The 20481-nt window shown below is 39.0% G+C and overlaps 1 protein-coding gene across 1 annotated transcript; it reads right to left on the bottom strand.

The window, feature by feature from the left end:
- Positions 1-2932: 2932 nt before the first annotated feature.
- On the bottom strand, positions 2933-19198 carry LOC310822037 (calpain-1 catalytic subunit-like). Its single transcript, XM_083694326.1, has 22 exons — positions 19106-19198; positions 17210-17464; positions 16993-17058; positions 16762-16887; positions 16364-16497; positions 16109-16283; positions 15722-15796; positions 15428-15513; positions 14934-15008; positions 14420-14577; positions 13955-14121; positions 13223-13234; positions 12925-13133; positions 12604-12646; positions 9776-9883; positions 9579-9636; positions 9253-9314; positions 7459-7527; positions 6555-6633; positions 5658-5774; positions 5505-5557; positions 2933-3982 (listed from the first exon to the last, which is right to left on the bottom strand). Exons 2-22 carry the CDS (start codon positions 17444-17446, stop codon positions 3956-3958), a joined length of 2136 nt encoding a protein of 711 aa, XP_083550452.1. The 5' UTR covers positions 17447-17464; positions 19106-19198; the 3' UTR covers positions 2933-3955.
- Positions 19199-20481: the final 1283 nt, after the last annotated feature.

The following is a 20481-nucleotide window of genomic DNA, read 5'->3' as shown; positions in this document are numbered from 1 at the left end:
CAGTAGTAGTTGTAGTAGTAGTAGTATTGGTTGTTGCTGGTGTTGTTGTTGGTGTTGTTGTTGTTGGTCCCTCTTGAAAGACACAATGAACGCAGATGCATCATGGGAAAGGTGTGTATGGCAATGTGTTGTGTGGGTGAGAGAGAACGAGAGACAAAATGGGAGGAGAGAGAAACGAGAGAGATGGGAGACATGGAGGCAGGAAAGGGAGACGAGTATTCAAATCAGGAGGCACTGGTTTTAGGTAAAGACTGATAGGAGTTGATATTTAGACTGATAGGAGGTGATATTTAGACTGATAGGAGGTGATATTTAGACTGATGGGAGTTGATATTTAGACTGATAGTAGTTGATGACAAAGATGACAAAGTGGAAGCCAAGCTCCGCTCTGGCCCTGTGGTTTTTCACATTTCAACACAGGCACACCCAACCCTCTCTCACACTGTATACTAGCATCCATTTAGCAACTAGCAACTCTGAGGGTTCAGTGACTGTAAAAGTTCCTCTGAAAATCTCCAGTTGTTTCAGTTAATATGGCCTTTCTATCTCCATAGTTTCCTCAGTACAGATTGCTGTTTCAATAGTGAATTGCTATCTGATGCCTTTGTTCACTCATGCTCGACATTGAAATTATGTTCTCAGTGAGTTCAAATTGTACATTTACTATCAAACAAATACAGCCTGCCTAATTATAGACTAGCCATTTTGCACAGAAGACAGCTTTGTTGAGAAAATACACAGCTGTAAATGGTTAGTAAACGTCAGTATTTAGATACACATAGAAACAGTCAGGATGCCAGGGTTATGAGTGAATGTGATAGAATAATGAATAATGAATCACTTCTGCCAAAAATAAACTATCAAAATCCACATCTCATTCTCAACACATCGTAGATTGCTATGTCAACACTGAGCATCCTCAGATCTCACAGCTTACCACAGAGACCCAGCACAGTGAAAAAAAAACACAAAAAGGAAGTGCTGATGTAATTCGAGTTAGGTTGCTCAGAATAACTACACTCACTGGCCACTTTATTAGGTACACCTTGCTAGTACTGGGTTGGACCCCCTTTTGTAGCCCATCTGCTTCAAGATTCGACGTGTTGTGCATTCAGAGATGGTCTTCTGCATACCTTCGTTGTAACCGGTGGTTGCTGGTATGTAAGTTGTTTCATCTCGAACCTGTCTGGCCATTCTCCTCTGACCTCTGTCATCAACAAGGTCTTTTCGCCCAGAGAACTGCCGCTCACTGGATATTTTCTCTTTCTCGGACCATTTACCATCATCTACATAAAGATTCACTTCAGTGTATTTGTTTGTATTTGTATTTGTAATGTCCACTTTACACCAGTAGGTCCCTTTATCCTCAGTGGTCAGTTGTCTGATGACTACCTTGAAGTAGTTCTCCTCAGTGTTGTCATACAGAGAGAATCTATCCTTGTGTTCCCCGGTTTTCATCAAGGAGCTGCTTATTTTGTTCTCACAAGTCAGACTCCCTGTTGACCCCTTACAGAAGTATTTATCATTGGATCTTTCATCTTGGTGATATTGACAGTAGATGATGACAGTTCCTCCTGAGTACCCTGTCACTTTGAAGGAGCTGACACAACCTGTCAATCACAAAGGGAGAAGATGAAGATAACCGTTATTTCAACACTGATCATTTACACAACATGTTACACAGTCACTGACATCGTCATCATCACGTCTGTGTTCTCTGTGAAGCCTATTGATGTATAATAACACTTTCAGAGTGGATTGAATACATTTCAATAACATCCCCAAAAGAGGAAAAGGAACATCCTCATTACTTTTAATAATTACACTTTTACACGATTGTGCATCAGGGATTACCAACTTTACCTGAGTCACTATAGGTTATTACACTGTAATAGAGTGTTATAACAAGCTTATTACCTGTCATGAGGCAGAGGATGAATATCAGGAGGTTCCTCATCTTGTGGACTCTGGGGCTCACAGCTTCTCTCAGACACAGTGAGAGTGTTTGACTCAGTAGCGTTTGGTTGTTCCTGCTGTCTCTAGATGTATTTCCTGGTCTAATGCACCAAGGCCAACTCTTGACCTCTATATACTCTCTCTACTGGTGATACAAAGTCTATGCACACCCCTTTACTCAACCTCCTCTCTGACAGCCCCTCCCTCTTCCTCTTCATGACAGAGTTGACAGAGAGAAGGAAAGAGAAAAAGAGAGAGAGAGAGACCTCTACCGATCAGATGACAGAAACACACGTACAGAGGCAGGCAAATAACGTCTGTGGTCCAATTCTCCACCCCTTCCCTCAAGTGTGCACTTGTTTAACACCCCTCATTGATTCAGAAGGACATGACTGGTGTAAACAACATGCTCCCTCCAGCCACGCTTCTGTCTGTTTAGTACTCCAGACAACCAGCTGAATCTGATCAAGATTTTCTATATTGAGTATTATTTCAACTGGATTGACTTTCACTTAGAAGGCTGCCACACGACGTATTCTGCGGATGGTAGTCTGACACATTCATGCCTACCTCCTGGAGAGTGTTCCTGATCTGTGGGACAGTTGTTTTCAGATTTTTCTTAATTATGGTGAGCATTCTTCGGTCATCCTCTGTAGAAGCCTGCCTGTCTTAACAGCCAGTTTGCGATTGTCGAGGTCACCAATGCTTTTTTCCTGATTTTTCAGCCTAATGAAGGCTTCCTTGACTTTCATTGACAGCTCTTTGGTCCTAATGTTGACAGACACCAATAGCAGACTGCAAAGGCAAACTCAAAGCCTAGAATCAATACTAAACATTGACAGCTCCCTTATGCCTGCACAAGACAGAACAGCGCAAGTAATGGGACAGTGAAGCATTTTTACTTCTTTTGCCTCTACATTCCAAAAGTTTGGATTTTAAATGAAACAATTACTGTGAGGTTAAAGTAGGTCTCATCTTTTATTTCATGGTATTTGCATACATATTGGTTTCACCATTCAGAAATGACAATACTTTTTATGCATGGTCTGTGACTTACGAGAAACACCTGTCAATTGTCCCATTACTTTTGGGTAACCTGAAATAGGAGGACTATACAAAGTGTAATTGGTTACAAACCATCTCCCATCCGCAACATACTACCTTGCAAACCAACTAAACCAACCAAAGTAACTACTGTATGCAGGCGCACGTATCCTAAGTGATTGGCCTGTCATTTTTATTTCAGATAAATCCTGTATGCAATTGTCATCAAAGGCACCTGGATAATAAAGATGAATACTAATCTGATCTATGCATTTCATTTCACCGGTAAAATTCAACATTTATAGGTTGCTAGAATTGAAAAACTTGATTTGTTACTATGGTTACACTGAGAGTAGCTCATACACGTTTCATAGACTGAAGATAAAAAGCAAAAGTACATGCAGAACAAAACAATAAACAAATGACAACCTATCAAAAACATTTGGCACTATCACCCTTCATATACAAAGGTGGCACTAATTCATATACTAGGAAGGACCAAAGGAACACATGGACCAAAGAAATACAAACTATAATTTTGCAGTTCTTGAATAAAGTCCTGACAAAATGCTTGGATATCCCAAAATTAGAAAAGCACTTAAGAATTACCACACGCACTTCGGTGGCTCAAATAAGATAATTATTATCAAATGCAGTCAAGATGTGTGGGTTGCCTGTGACCTTTTTATTTAGCAAGCACTATTTTGTATATACCCTGAACCATATACCCTGAACCATATACCTTGAACCATATACCCTGAACCATAATTTCTTAAGGGCCCATCTTTTCTTTGTTCTTTTTTAAGTGAATGAGCTACATGTACATTACAACAAATAAAAATTACACCAAATCTTACATGAATGTATGATTTGTCCAGCACATTTTGACACTATTTCTAGTGTCACAATTCCAGCAGGATTCCTCTGTCTGTCGTCTTCTGTAACACTCAGTAGTTTATATATACACTGAGATACACATCCACTGAAAAAAGGGCAAAATGTGATGAGAGAACATTTAGTAATTCAACTGTTAGACAGCAATATACATGTGAAAATGAATAAAGAACATGTTATGTTTTAGTTTGAATCAAGGAATATTTGGTAACACTTTACTGTAGGGCCCTGTATGTGTGCATTTATAAAGCCTTTATAACAGCTACACAATGCATCACAGGTGGTTATAAACTAGGGCTGTCAATAAAAAAAATGTGTGTCCTTATTAGATGATTAACATTCTCATAGATTTGAAACATTAACATTCTCATAGAAATGGTGTTAATTGCTTAAATTGAATTTACATGTTTTAAATTGTAGTCATTTAACTTATCCAGACGGACATACAATAAATATATTAGATTTGTCTAAAGTAAGTTAGAACAACTATACAATACTAACATATTATGTTTCTCTGAGTGCATGAGTTACGAATATTATGGTTCTCTGAATGCATGCATCACAGACATTAAATAATTGTTGGGTACACTCATTGTAGAAAAAAAAACGTGTAATATTAGAATAACCAATTATGTCATGTGTGCCAGATTCACTAACTCATTCCTTTATTAATTTGCCTTGGAAGATTTTAATAGTGTCTCTGTGGAAACTTCATAGGTTGGGCTGGGGCGAGGTCAGCCATGCAAAGCCATCTCGGCCTGTTCCAGGCATGATTGAATTGGGTTTCAGCGAATAGGGTACAGGGGTGCATATCCCATAGTGAGATGTCGAACCGAGTCAACTGAAGGAGAACCTAGAATAGGTTTAGCAAACCTGTCGGTTGCAAGTGTCAACCATCCAGTGGGTGAATGTTCAGGGGTTGAATTAAATACATTCAGTGCACACAAGGGAGCCACACCCAAAGAGCTCTGTATGCACTTGAGCAAGATAAGTCTGTAAATCGATCTGTGGGAAAGAGTGCTGACGTTCCCCTTCTGTGAGCAATCAGACAGATGAGAAAACCAGCCGACATACTGTATACTGTAGGTCCCTGAGGACTGGAGGGACCCTCCACTGATCTATAAACACTGGATAGGTGATAGGGGGTGCAAAAATGAGGCCACTACTACACCAACTACACCCAAGAGGCTCACTCGAAACCAATTCACAGTATTTCAACTTAGTTTATCTCTGACAAATGTGCGTCTTGTCCACTTTTTCCAGTTTATTCACAGACATATTAAGAGAAAATGGAATTTTCAATGGAAGGTTGCCCCCTCCCAAAAACAACGATGAACAGCAAAACCCACATACAATTTTTTTTTTTTAAATTTTGAATAATGACCAAGTATGTACTGATGGTGCATTGGCACTAACATTTCAAATCATCAAACCTGATTTAAGACAGGTTTCCAAAAAAAAACTGTCTAGCTGTCTCTGTCTGTTGATGTGAATGGAAAGCTGTGGCTAAATTGCTCTTTTGCTGGTTTATGCTCATTGCATACACACAAAGGTCCAAACAAAGGTAAAGCGCATAACTGGTTAGAAAACCCAAAATGTTGAATTATTACCTCAGCCTCTTGCAGAGACATGTTCACTCCATCTGAGAGCTGTTTAAATATTTCTGTTGGGAAGAGCATTCAGTTTGTTACTTGCAGTTGTAAAATAAAAAGGAAAATAGCCCTGAGAAATAAAAGCAGTCCCCAATTCCGATGTGGACTTACTGGCCATGCAGTCCATGCGCATGATGAGGCTGATGAAACTATCCAGGGTCATGTTCCCAGAGGAGCTGCCGTAGCGTACAGCCATCAGGTTCAGCATGTCGTCACTCACTCTCATACCTGACACAGGACCGGGATTATTTCACATCAGTGCGCACACTTTACCAATCAATACTAGTCAATGAAGTGCTTTCTGCACAAGCATGTTTCCTGACTATCGTTGTTGGTTTTGTATCAACTCTGTTCTTGCAAGGAGATAATTGAAAATCCTGTAGACTGAGCATGAATGGCCCAAGGACTAAACCCCTAAGACTGAGTATGAATGGCCCTGAGACTGATTGGCCCTTAGCCTTGTTATTTGCTACAATTGCTCTAAGCAAAATGCCCCCCCCCCCACCACCACCACCACCACCACCACCACCACCAATGTCTAGCTGACGCCTACGCCCTTGAGGCTCACAATACCCCAATGACACCCCAGACCCCAAAGTCTCTTTCCACAGCTGCTATGTTTTTATGAGTGATATGCAACACTACAAGACTCCAAGCCAAACACTACGAAAGTCAACTCTTGGGCCCTTCATTTACAGTCCTTGTGTTCCTCTTCTCCTAGTTCATTTTCTCAATACATTCTTTCTCAATACATTATTTATTCCATTTGCTTGGCTGAATTGTACAACAACTCACAAGTAATTCCCAGCCCTATCACCTAAAATGAACTCTGATTATAAGTTGTCTACAGTTGACTCCTGATAAGTGAACTTTGAATAGGTGCAAAATATACTATGTTGAATTACAATTTTCCAGTCCTAAATAATTGTGATTGCTCCAGATAACTACATGCTGTGATTAAGTGCACACTTAGCCATTCTCAGGCGTTGACTGTATAGTCAAAGTTACCTGAAGCCTTGATTGCATTCCTCAGTTCACGCAATGACAAAGTTCCAGTGCGGGAGACATCTGTGTCGAAGAAGATCTCCTGGTAGATATGAGAGCAGAGGAACATGTCACGAACAGTAAGATGTACTGTACAGTAAAAAAACATAAAAGGAGTCAATTATTGTTTAAAAGTACAATCCAGAAGAGTAGTTCAAACTATTCACCTGGCTCAAATGTGAATTGTATGGTTGCATTATATCACCAGCGGCTCCTCATCCTTATAGACACTAAATCATTCCATCTATTCATTTGTTTCAATGCAATTTCACTTGTAGGCCTCTAGAAATTAGACACTGTCACAAAATAGCTTTACATTCTTTAGCCTATTGATGATGAAGACCAAGGCTATGTGCCTGACAACCCGTCTTCAGCAGGCATAAATACAGGATAAATAAATAAATATTGAAATGCATTTTCACCATGGCATCAGATGCGCTCATTGGCGTGTACTGCAGGTGGAGGGCAATGTTTATTTCAGTAAACTGAAGTGAGCTCCTAAATTATGTGTATTAAAAAGAGCACATCCTGTGCAGGGCTCTGACCCTGTGGCCCACTTGCTACGTCGCTAGCACGCAACCAGCTACATTTAGGTTACTACTTCAGACTACAAGTTACAGTAACGTAGCTACAGTACTTGCTGCCTTGGCAACAATCTAGCCCACCTGCAATGAGGATAACGGTTGGAGGTGAATATAACCTACATTCCTAAGCTTATGCTCCTGGGTGTGAAGGTGTGTGCTCCTCTGTCCAATGAGATACTATATTGGGGACCCACTTTTACTATTTTACCATAGTGGCCAACCACGACCAGACAGTGTCTTTTAATCTGAAATGTGCTTTGTCACAGGCTTGCCAGTTCATTTACCTTATACATGTTAACTTTTCTCCACAGATGAACAAATTCAGATCTGTTCAGTTTTCCAGTCATTGATTCCTTGAGAAGGAATAGTTAAGGTAGTCTCTACAGAGCAGCATGTAATTTGCTAATATCTTTGCATACTGTACTGTGTCTAGAACATTTGTGTAATGTGTCAATTTTGTATGTTAATAACATACCACAACTACCACGGTATGGTTCATATGGACAGTGTCCTGCGTAAGTAATGGGACAGTCCAGCATTTTTTCTTCTTTTGGCTCTACAATCCAAAGGTTTGTATTTGAAATTAAACACAATAAACAATTATAATGAGGTTAAAGTAGAGAATCTCAGCTTTTATTTGATGGTATTTGTGAACATATTGGTTTCACCATTCAAAAACACTTTTTAGACATAGTCCTCTCCTATTTTAGACCACCAAAAGTGATGGGACAGATTTATCAAATGTCCAAATTAAGCATTCATGTTTAGTATTTGGTCGACAATCCTTGGCATGCAATAATTGTCTGTGACCCATTGACCCCACCAGATACTGGGTGTCTTCTCTAGCTGTTTGTTTTGAGGACGTTTTGCCTGAAGTCTCCTCTTCAGCAAATGAAATGCATGTTCAAAAGGATTTAAATTTGGAGATAGATCTGATGAGTTTGAAGGCATTTGCTTGTACTTGGGCTGACAAGATGTTTCTGTACACTTCAGAATTCATGCTGCCGTCAGCAGTTACTTCATCAATGAAGACATGCGAGCCAGTTCCATTGGAAGCCATATATGCCCAAGCCATAACACTCCCTCCACCATATTTCACAGAGAAGATGGTATGCTGTGGATATTGGGAAGTTCCTTTTTTTCTCCACACTTTACTCTTGCCATCACTCTGGTACATGTTAATCTTTGTCTCATCTGTTCACAAGACCTTTTTACAGAACTCTGCAGACTCTTTTAGGTACTATTAAACAAATGATTAACCTGGCCATCCTGTTTTTGTGACCCACGCAAAGTTTAGAATCAATACCAGACATTGAGAGCTCTCTTATGACTGCACAAATAATGTGACGGAACACACCTGACGAAACATCTGTTAAGCCAGTTGTCCCATCAATTTGGGTACCCTGAAATAAGGGGACTATGCAGAAAAAGTGTTGTAATTTCTGAATGGTGAAACCAATATGTACACACGTACCGTCAAATAAGTTGAGAATCTCTACTTTAACGTCATAGTAATGTTTGTATTCAAATCCAAATGTTTAGAGTGTGTTCAGAGCCAAAAGAAGAAAAAATGCTTCACTGTCCATTACTTATGCAGGTCACTGTATATGGCTCTATATGTAACTACTCTATATTTGAAGTTTTCCCTATTTTCTAACACGTTTTCATGTCAATTAGAATGTATGTATATCATTGTGATTGGCACTTGCAATTCAGTGTGTCAAGTAATTTGTACACTGGTGTTGAGATAAATGTGAAAAAATAATAATCGAAATAAAACCCCTTCTCTTTCCCTCTATACGGTACAGACTGACACCATAAACACTCCCATATTCATTCACAGATTTTACTGTTACATGGAACTGGGAGAGAGCTCTGACCAGCACTGCTAAAGATGTTGTACAAGAGAAGACGTTATATATCAGGGGTGGGCAATGTTAATTTGTGAGGGACAGTGTGGGTGTACAGGTAGGCATAGGATAGTGGAAAGCACAGTGGCCCCTACAGGATAAGATTGCCAACCGCTGTTGGAAAACTTGAAATCACATCTCATAGTGTAGCGCAATAGAAAAAGATACATCCATCAAGGCAACCATGCTTCGGCAGGAGTCCAAACTAAAGCCTCCAGTGTTTGTGTTGCCTGAGTAAAATGTAAACATATAAAACACTTAGAATCATCACCAATCATCACCACCAACACACAACACATTGGACAGGATCACTAGCCCTGCCCCCACCATGTCTCCTTGTGGGTGTTAGTCTCATCAACATACAGTGTATCCATAACCTCTTCGTTTGTATTTCCTGGTCTGAGTGTTTCTCCATAATAATACTTATCTTCATATCAAAACTGTGAATCATGTATTACGCTCACCACATTATCATTGTTACAGATCTTGCCTACCTTGGAGAATATGTTCATTCAGAATCTTTTGAAGCTGCTCAGCATCCATCTCCTCGTGCTTTTAAGTGACAAAAAAATGAAAGTGTGTTATTAATAAATAGTAGAAGATTAAACAAATCTAGTAAATCTTAGTGATCCTCTCATACTGTTTGCTAAAAGTCTGAGCTCAATATCTCTGACTGTCTATCCTGTCTTGCATGCCAATCTGTATCTTGCTTTGTGGTCAAATTAAAACTTGCTGAATCAGAGTATTGCCGGAACAGGTTGTTGTCGTCCTCATTTCCTCCATTGTCTGTGGGTTTGGGCTGAAAAATGAAAATATTTGTAATTAGATATTTAAAACTGCAGGAAATAAAGTTGCAATAATCAATATAATTTCATTAAACCACATTGACCTGTCGTTAAAAACACAATAGCCACAGTAACACCAAGGAGACAAAGCAATACAAGTGAAAGACATAAATATACCAAAAATACTTTGGGGAATTAGGGTTGGACTTAAATGACTTATTGTAATGCATTTTGTTATCTCAGAGCAACAACCCTGGGACACAAACTTAAGTTTGAACGTTATTTTAAAGGAAAAGTTCATTAAATCAGCTTTTATTAATTTATATTTTCCTTAGCTCAGAAGCCACAAGACTGATGGGAGCCCTTTCTCAATTGTCCGTCCTCTCCGTGACTCCTCCATCCTCATGTCTTCATATTAAAGAGTGTACAACCCCATGGCCATTTTAGAAAAAATAATGTTGTGTTAACGTTGGTTTTTGGTTGCAACATTGTATATCGGTCATGATGGAAAATGGTATGGTGCAGCAATGTCTAAATCCAAACATTGTATAAACGCATGTAAGGATGTTGATTCACTGTCTTGTGCCAACCATAGAGAACCCGAGAGAAACGTTGAACAGTAGCATGTGGTAACACCATCATACCATATTGGGTTTATGGTTGTGAATTAATGGTCATCATCCAACATTGTTGCATTGTTAATTATGGGTTGAAAATGAACATGTTCTTAACATTGGCAGTTGATGGTCAGCATCAGACCATCTCACAGCTGAAAATTATATTTTTTTAAATGTTGTCTCTTGAGGTAAATACAGGTTTTCTGAAGATCAGCATTTGACAGTCATCACAATATTGTGATAAGGTTGCATGTGGACTTTAAAGGAAAGTTAGAACTTGAATGCTTTACTTAACATTGACATAAGCTATATGAGTACTTTCTCTATGCACTACGATTGAATAAACACTGTTCTTTTTGACACCGTTTGGGATTCAAACCCATAACCTTTTGGTTTGTAGTACATTGTTCTGTCCACAATGGCACTAGTCCGCTGCTACAACACAAGAGTCATAATGAGGTTCAGATTGTGCATCAGAGAAATTAGAAATTTGGGGACATTTTCGTTGAGGTTGTAAAGACGTTCTGTAACACAAAGAATAGTTGGACGTTTGTAAGAAGAAAAGGTTTTCTTGTTGTAATAGCCTTTTGAGCATGTCTTTTACTTCTTTTACACATTAACCTTTTTATGTTTTCATTAGCTCAAGATTTCATTAGCTCAAGATTTCATTAGCTCAAGTGCATCCAGGGTCTATTGCAACCAGAATTCGGAACAGCATGACCATAAACTTGTCTCTTGTTAAATCAAATACAGGTGTGAAAGAGATTATCCTGATTGCAACCAAGATTCCACCTCAATTTGTGTACACCTGGGACTCATCTACTTATTAGATAATACAGTTGCTACCAAACATTTGCAAGCGACATGCCCCTTCCAGTGGACGCTCTAACAGGCTTTTCAACCAGACTAAGCGTGCCTTTCATCATATTTGGAGAAAGTCCTCTATATATTTCTATTTCATTGAATACAAATGGAATTCAAGATAATTTTGATAGTGATTAACAATTACATCTTCATTTTCTCAGTCATTGGAGATAAAAACAACATTTAAAAAATGTTGTCATGCAATTTCAATTCACTTAATAATAACAACATTCAAAATGAACCAGTAATTTAGGGCGTTGCAGCGCAATTGCCAACATCATATCATATAGCTGTCAATTTGTGAATTAAATCTAATGCCTGACAACCACTTTGCATCATATAGCCTACTTCAGCCTCAGCTGCTGAGAGCATGAGGGGGAGGGGAGCAGAGCAAGGGGGGACCTGAGATTCTCCACCTATTTGATGGTTAGCCTACCTCTGTTTGATGGTTAGCCTACCTCTGTTTGATGGTTAGCCTGCCTCTGTTTGATGGTTAGCCTACCTCTGTTTGATGGTTAGCCTACCTCTGTTTGATGGTTAGCCTGCCTCTGTTTGATGGTTAGCCTACATCTGTTTGATGGTTAGCCTGCCTCTGTTTGATGGTTAGCCTACCTCTGTTTGATGGTTAGCCTACATCTGTTTGATGGTTAGCCTGCCTCTGTTTGATGGTTAGCCTACCTCTGTTTGATGGTTAGCCTACCTCTGTTTGATGGTTAGCCTACCTCTGTTTGATGGTTAGCCTGCCTCTGTTTGATGGTTAGCCTACCTCTGTTTGATGGTTAGCCTGCCTCTGTTTGATGGTTAGCCTACCTCTGTTTGATGGTTAGCCTACATCTCTGTCTTTGAAATTTCATTCCACATCTGGGACAAAATACACCGTACTACTAAATCAGCATTGCTCCCAGCAAACATGTTACAATAATGTGTCACCATTTGACCAACCCCCTTGTGATTGAGGTTGACCAACAATGGGTCAATGTCAGGCTTCTATTCTTTTATTAAACTATTTCCCGCCTTAGGAATTATTTCATAAGTGAGAAACGATTAGACTCGGACACAGTGTTTCTATTGCGTTTCTAATATCTAATGGACTAGCTGTTCTTCAGCTAAATTTGAGTGTCATTATTTTGTAGTCGACTTAGATATGAAACTTTAAACGCCAATAAATACAATGAAAAAGGTTGAGGCATTACTATGAATGCCAATTAATGATTTCCATTTCAGTCTGACTAAGCATTTTTTGCCTTAAATACCTTTGTGACTTCTTCTATATCATCATGGTCACCAGAATTTTCACTTGGGGGGGAAAAAAAGAAAGATTGTCTTGTCATACCCTTAGGCACTGACCAATAAATTCAATATACATTTCAATAATATCAAGGCATCCATTATCAAGACATCATATATTACATATTACATTATGTATATAATGTATTTTCAGGACATTCATTATCAAATTCAAATACATGTTTTATCCAGCTCTGTTATATCAATCTATTGTAGATAAAGATCTCTTATGCATTCGCATCACCACAAATATGACTTCATTGATTGAGGAAAGAAGCTGTGCTCACTGAGTATGGGTCTCCACCTTGGAGAGGATGGACAAGATGAAGGAGGCAGTATGGTCTGGTTTGAAAGTCGATGGCACTATCAGGTATTCACCAGGACTGAGACTGTAGAACCCCATCACTTCACGAGCATCCATGTATTTCTTGACTTGGGCCACAGCCTGATTGGTGTTGAAGAACGAAGCAGGAAACTTTCCTCTCAGATTCTTGTACTGAGATCAAATAAAGCGTATTACTACAATGCACAGTGTTTTGTTAGTTCTTTCAAGTGTATTCAATGGAATCTGTAAAGGTGACTTACTTCTTCAGTCACCTGTAAGGAAAATAAAACAAACACAAATTAATTGTGAGCACAGCAGCTTATCAAGCAGAAACAGTTCAAGTTCAAAGCTTTATTGTGTGAAATAGTGTTTGAAAAAGTCTGCCATGAATATTCTTTTCTTCATTGACCAAAATAAATACCATAGCAAATGCAAATATTTTTGCACTTTCAGGTGATATTGAATATAATAATAATAATAATAATAATGCATTTTATTTGGAGGCGCCTTTCAGGTCACCCAAGGTCACCTTACAGAAGAGAAGTAAAAAAAAAAAAATATATATATGTGATACTTTTTGTGCATATTTTCTTTATGTGCATGCTCTACTATTTAGCCACTCCTATATACAGTACACTATATATATATATAGACCCCTTCACTTTTTCCACATTTTGTTGTGTTATAGACTCAATTTAAAATGGATTAAATAAAAATAATTTGGCATCAATCCACAAACAATACCCTAGAATGACAAAGTGAAAACAGGTTTTTAGAAATTTCAGTAAATTTATTAAAAATGAAATACAGAAATGTGTGTGGATTGATGGCAAATTCTTTTAATTTAATCCATTTTAAATGAGTCTATAACACAACAATGAGTCTATAACACAACAAAATGTGGAAGAAGTGAAGGGGTCTGAATACTTTCCGAAGGCACTGTGTAAGTGTCACCTCACCCCCTATAATTGAGGTAATAATCATTTGATTACTTTAAAAATATAGAAGCCGATGGGGACTTTGTTGGCCTTGCGTCTGTTTCTCTTGTCAGAGTTTTGCATCAAAGACACCAGCATGTTGTTGGTGCCTTGTGTCTCAGCGAATTCCCCTTCTAACCCCTCAATCTGAACCCGGTACTGAGGATTTGTCCAGAAACTCTCTGAGAGACAAGACACAGAAAAATCATGTTAGGACATTTTGCCTGTAGCAGATCTGTCTCAGTTGACTTAAGTGATTAATTACAATTCCTGACCTGCAAATAATTCTTCCATTGAAAATAAAAGTCAATTGGAGGTCTGATACTGGTATACAGTACATGAACTGTGCAAAATACTACAAATTACTACATCTCCAGATTATTTTCTTACCCACAGATATTAATTTAAATAACATATACAGTATATCAGTCAAGTCATACATATGATATACCTTAACTATTATAACTATTATTACAATACCGTGATTCAGGCATCCACCAGCAGTGGTTCCTGCAACCCATCTGCCATCATGAATGGAGGACTTCCAATTACAAGAGGAGTTGCCATCCAGAAAATCAGGACTCAGACAGCAGATATCCACATCGAAAAAGTTCTCACAGAAGTCTTCCATAGCCATCCTATGAAAACAACCATATTGTGAATTTTAGTATTGAAATAACATACATTATATGTAATACTGGCACATTCACCATTCATTTTCATATACTTTTCATGCATTATGACATGAAGGTAAACATGAAATGTGATGATCTCTGCTCTGTGGTATCCTCATGGACCACTATAAGATACTGTACAACACTCTAAACCGTCCTTAAAAACTTCAGAAGCAAACCCCCCCTCCCGTTTCTCCACTGTGCCATCAATAGTGGAGCGACAGGATGTCTGTATATGCCTTTGTTAATTTAAATGTGTCAGTTGTAACAAGATACACGTGTTGCAAGCCTGTTAATAATTTTGTACAAACATTGTTTACCAGAATTCCCCATCATCACGCACGGAACGACACCTTTGCTGATCGTCGGGACTCACGGTTTGCCACTTGGAGGACCTTATGAAATAAAATAATTTGATTCAGTCAGTGGGCTGAAAGGAGTACGACTCCTTGGGAAACGAGTTGTAGTGCAACAGAATCTAAGTGGTGAAAACAAAATTGTCTGTGCGCTTTTGGATTTGAATATGTGTTAGTTGGGTTCTCTTCAGTTTCCCAGGTTCAAAACACATTGGAAATGTCCAAAAAACACAGAGGCACTTACCAGTTTGTTTTAAAAGCTTTTAGTAAGAATCTTAGGACAAGACTTAGAATCTTGGCAACAGAAGCATGTAAAAGGCATGTTCTAACACAGCAAGTGTGACAGAAAGAGCAATATGCAGCACCTTATGACTTCCCTGTAGACTTGAAAAGTAAGTTTAATGGTTTACTTTGAATAAAACATTTTTTTTAAATGTTTTACATGTGAGCATTCTTACATATCACTCCAGTCTCCCTTCCACTCTCCCCTGCCCCAGGGGTTCCACAGGCGAACCAGATTATCCAGTTTACCTTGGCTCATGATCTGTGGAGTTAACCATAATAACACCAGCAATTATCATCACTTATCATCAGAAAATCATCCCTTTTAATGTAATGGTGGTGGTGGTGGTAGTGGTGGGGGGGACTGTGTTAGCCTGGCACTAAAGGCCCTAACAATTAACTCTCCTGCAAAGTCTTCATACGTCACATAACCCTAAACAGGTATTAACAGCATTAATCTCATACAGTACCTGAGTCACTCCTGTTACAGCGTAAGCATGGCCCCTCACTAATCCGTTAGGTGCTACTGTGTTGGCAGGTGTTTCCTACAGTGGACACAGGCATGGTAACTTTGAGAGTTAACAGACCAAAGAGCTTCAGTCACAAAATAGGACATGGCTGAATATTAACACTACACTACCACTCAGACATCATTTCTTTTGTGTTAACAATGTATTGGTCAAATCCTAAGATAGTAGACATAATTGGAATCTTTTCACAAATTGAGATCCAAAGCATGATTTATACAAACATTTGAGTTACTGTATGCATGCTTATCTCCAGTAAGGATTGGGCCCTTAGTGGCTGTATGTCTTTGAAAGCCTCTACAGAGAGCTCTGGAACATGTAGATCCTCACCCCTTTAGGGGTACCACACCCCATCAGAGCATTGGATTTGGCAGCTGTAAACATGAGGTCCCACATATCTGGAGGGGCGTCTTTGAGCCGGAAACTCATGTGGACCCCTCCAGTGAAGTCAACCATAGCCTCGGTAGGAGTCCCTGCATTCATGTCAGCATAGGAGCCACACACCCTGACAGAGGAGGACATGATTAGGGACTGTAATTAAGGAAGCATTACAATTGTTATTTAACTGATAAACATGGCACCTACTTGGCATAAGCTTTCTCCAGCAGGGCAGGCCAGAACTCATTGGGGGTTTTCGAATGAACAAAAATGAGTCTACCATTAATCGTTGGTAGCTTGTCGTCAATCAAAACATCCACCCACTGTCCGAACCTCCAGAACTGAAAGACAAGAGAAGACAATGGTTCTTAGAGACTATTGCCTCTGGGCTTTCAAAAAGGTACATCCTTGGAATAAAGGTACATTCATACAGCAGCCACTGTTGAATTCAAAAGCCATGATTGAATGGTTCTTTAGAGCACAAACAGTACCCCTGAAAATTATTTCAATGCAGGTACCTTTTATTCAACATAAATGCATATCATAACAGCTGTTGTGTGTATTTCTGTGAATGATGTGAAGATTATATGCTGGGATTCTTTTACCCTGAAGTGGAATAGTCCAGTGTACTCCTTGTCAAACGTTTGCTCAACGGGAACGACTCGCTCCAGGATGTGCTTTTGAAAAGTCAGTGCCCCAATGGAAGCAAGGAACCAGCAGTTTCCTAAGACCTGTACATGACAAATGTACATAGAGTACAACACACTGTTTGTAATGACACTAAGGGCATGGTGAGTTGATATGTTGCATTTAAATGACCAATCAAAAGCACCTACCGTTCCTTGACTAAAGTCAAACCTTGAGATTCCATCAACGATGAAAGCGGGATTCTTCACAATTTTCTGTAAGGGAGGGAATGAATAGCTGTCAGCCATATATACTGCATATGTAATGCATGTTGATATCAATTATCAATCATTTTCTGCCCAGGAAAACCAACAAAATAATTCAAATTCTGTAGAATGTTGTAAAGTGAGAAAGTCTTAAACATACCGCCGGTCTCAACCACACCACTCTAGCCATGTCAGAGCATTCCAGTACATCAGTGCCAATGGAGTTGTGGTTTGGGGGGAACACGTCATCGATGTATCTGCATCCATTGATGAGACAGAATTGCTTCAGCTGCTGAAAGTCTTGGTTGTGAAATTTCTCTGGGTTTACAAGGCTTCCGAGACCATCTTTCTTGTGACGCTGATTCATGATATTTAGACACACACCAGGGGAAGGCATTGTTGCTTTATGCAAGATCTGTGTGAGCAAAGTGACAATAAGCTACTCAAGAACAATAGATAACGTTACAAGAAAGTAGATAAGGTGTTTGTCATTTAAAGGGATAGTTCACTCAATTCCCATCACACAAGTATGCTTATTTGAATCATATGTCTGCTTTTGTGACTCGATTGTGCTACAGTCCACTTTTGTATTTTGATGATGTGATGTCATCAAAACATACAAATTCAAAAATGGATTACAGCACAATAAAATAACCTTTAACGTGTAGATCTGATCTAAATAGTGGTAAATGGCCATGATATACTGATAGCCATCAAGTAATGAGATCGCATGATGAAGAACATTCGGTGAAGAGTGCTGTATTGGTCCAAACAAACAGGGTTTTAGCTCAGGCAGTTATGTAGCCAATGAGCAAGTTGCAGGTTACACACCCACAGCAAGCAGTAGACTCCCAGCAACGTACCGAACATTTTGGGAAAGCAAATTCGGGCAGAAGGGCAGGGTCTTTGCAGGTGCACGCACTGTTCCAGACTACCAATGCATCTTAAGTAATGATTCAGCATGGTTATTTAGCGACATTTTCAAGGGGAAATAGCTACTTATTGGACCTTTAAGGATACTGTAGCTTGTACAGACTTAGTAGAATCGTCAAAATAAATGCTGTATCAGGGGGCACGTTGTATTCTTCACTAATTTGAAAGTGGACCTTACAAGAATTTATAAGAACTGAGAATATGATCGATTCATTTTAGATTTAATAAAGTATTACTTAAATACAATATATGGCTGGGTATAACAAATTTACCTGTACATTAAAAATCCGTCCCCATCAGTATATGACTAAATCAATCGACATTGAGTTTCAACTCTCGTGGACATGATGCTGTGTAAATCAACCTACTCCTGAAAGCACAGAGCACTGCAATATCTTGAACCCCAGCCTTAGACTCTTATGACAAATTAGATGTTTTAGCATTTAATCCTTGATGAGATGATATTTGTCAGTATCACAGGCCGGATCTACCCTGCTACATCGACAAGTATTGATTATGGTTCTTATTATCTCTCATTATAAACTGTAGTCTTGAAGGGGTGGTTCCCAAACACAGATTAAGCCTAATCCTACACTAAAATGCATATTCAATGGAGATAAGGGAAACTACCCCAATATATAAAACAACATTTATCAATATTTGATGATGAAATCACAAACCATGACAGCTTCTGGAACTAATTTATCTGGGTCTGAGCCTGCCCCAAAAACCTTATCAGTGAGCGCTGACATTCTAGATTTCCATCACTTTCTCTCAAACATTGTTGACATACAGACTGCTACAGGTTGAAACACAACATTACTCATTATTTATTTTAGTGCTATAAAAAGTTTAAATATTAGGCAGCAACAGCGCACAATTTAAAAACAACTTTGTTTTGAGGTCGTATCTTCCAGTTCCAGTTCAGGTTAATTCTATAAATCATTATTTGCTGCGCTGTTGTATAGATTTATACTTTACTTGGTATACCCACCGAAGTCTTACATTTCGCTTTGGCTCATAATGCACATTAGCAATAAACCGACAAATTAGGCTACCAAATACAGTAGTGTGACCATGCAGTGAGCGTGATGCGCAACCATTTAACAAAACCACATCTTACCCCCGAAAAGTCGTGTGAAATAATCGGACAATGAATCTTCTGTAAACAATGTCAGTTTACCGTCTGCTGTCTTCTTATGTACCTGAAAGCAGCTGAGTGCGCTGAACTATTGCACTACTCTACAGAGACAGAATTCTCTGCTCAAGCACTGCCCCTCTCGCGGCCTTATTAGGATAACTATATAATTATTGGATATGACACTGACTCAATTGTTTCTGGGGAGACTTGCGAATGAAATAGATAAATAAATAAATTGATACATGAATACAATAATAGAAAATGCCCAACCTTGTTTAAGGACACACCTTCTGTGGTGACACACCTTCTGGAATTTGTGCAACGGCTCACTAGAATCAGTTTGTTGTTGTAGTAAACAGGACTCACCGCCTCTCTATTATTCATTTGTTGACATTTGAGAGGTATATACCCACTGAGATGCAGACAAATCTCTGAGTTTAGGAGGCTGTGAGTGCCCATACGGTCAAAGGGGGCCTCCTGTAAAGTCCAGTTCAACCCTTTCTCAACATTGGTATTCAGTGTGTTCATTACTCTTATGTTCTACTTGTTTTCCTTTCGCTGGAGATTGTGTGTGACATCAGCATCACATGATTTACATTTTCTTTTTTGCATTTCACTTGACTTTTACTTTAATTACATGATGCATCATTATCATTAAATACACAATGATTTTGTTCAAATCAAAGCAGCAAATGATCACAGGGTCTCCCATCCAAGTACTAACCCAGGCCAGCCCAACCCTGCTTAGCTTTCAAGATCAGGCGTGTTCAGGGTGGTACGACCATGAGCGAGCTTTCAGTGGTTGGTACTGTTGTTGATGATTTCATTTGACTCAGGGCCACTGTCTGGAGAACTTAATGTCATAAAGAACCACATACAAGCCAGGACACATCCACCAATTTACAAGGAACCCAAATAATCTTCAAAGGGCAGAAACAAACAACAACATACAAACTGCATTCACACAATTGCACATGTATTACAGTATATGATTCCTATATCAAGATGAGCATACACACACACACACACACACACACACACACACACACACACACACACACACACACACAACATATGTTATGGAAGATATATGAAGAAGACTGATGTATGGATTATTCACTTACTTTAGACAAATGTACTTGTTGTAAGTCGCTTTGGATAAAGGCGTCTGCTAAATGTCAAAAATGTAAATGTAATGTAATGTATGGAAAGCTAAATGAAATAAAAGCTGAGAATCTCATATCAGCTCATAGTAATTGTTCTCAGACTACAAAGAGAAACAGAGTGACATGGAGCACAGTGAAGCCTCCCTCCTCGGGGAACGGAACAACTTCCATGTATGATGTGAGGACATTAAC

Source organism: Argentina silus (assembly GCF_951799395.1).
Source record: "Argentina silus genome assembly, chromosome: 22".
Lineage (NCBI taxonomy): Eukaryota > Metazoa > Chordata > Actinopteri > Argentiniformes > Argentinidae > Argentina > Argentina silus.
This window is presented reverse-complemented; position numbering and strand designations above follow the sequence as displayed.

Coding starts and splice junctions, on each gene's coding strand:
- LOC310822037 (XM_083694326.1), bottom strand. CDS start 17,446: ATGCCTTCCCCTGGTGTGTGTCTAAATATCATGAATCAGCGTCACAAG. Junction 6,634..7,458: donor GAAAAGTTAACATGTATAAG/GTAAATGAACTG, acceptor CATATCTACCAG/GAGATCTTCTTCGACACAGA. Junction 3,983..5,504: donor TGTCTCTGCAAGAGGCTGAG/GTAATAATTCAA, acceptor CCCTTTTTTCAG/TGGATGTGTATCTCAGTGTA.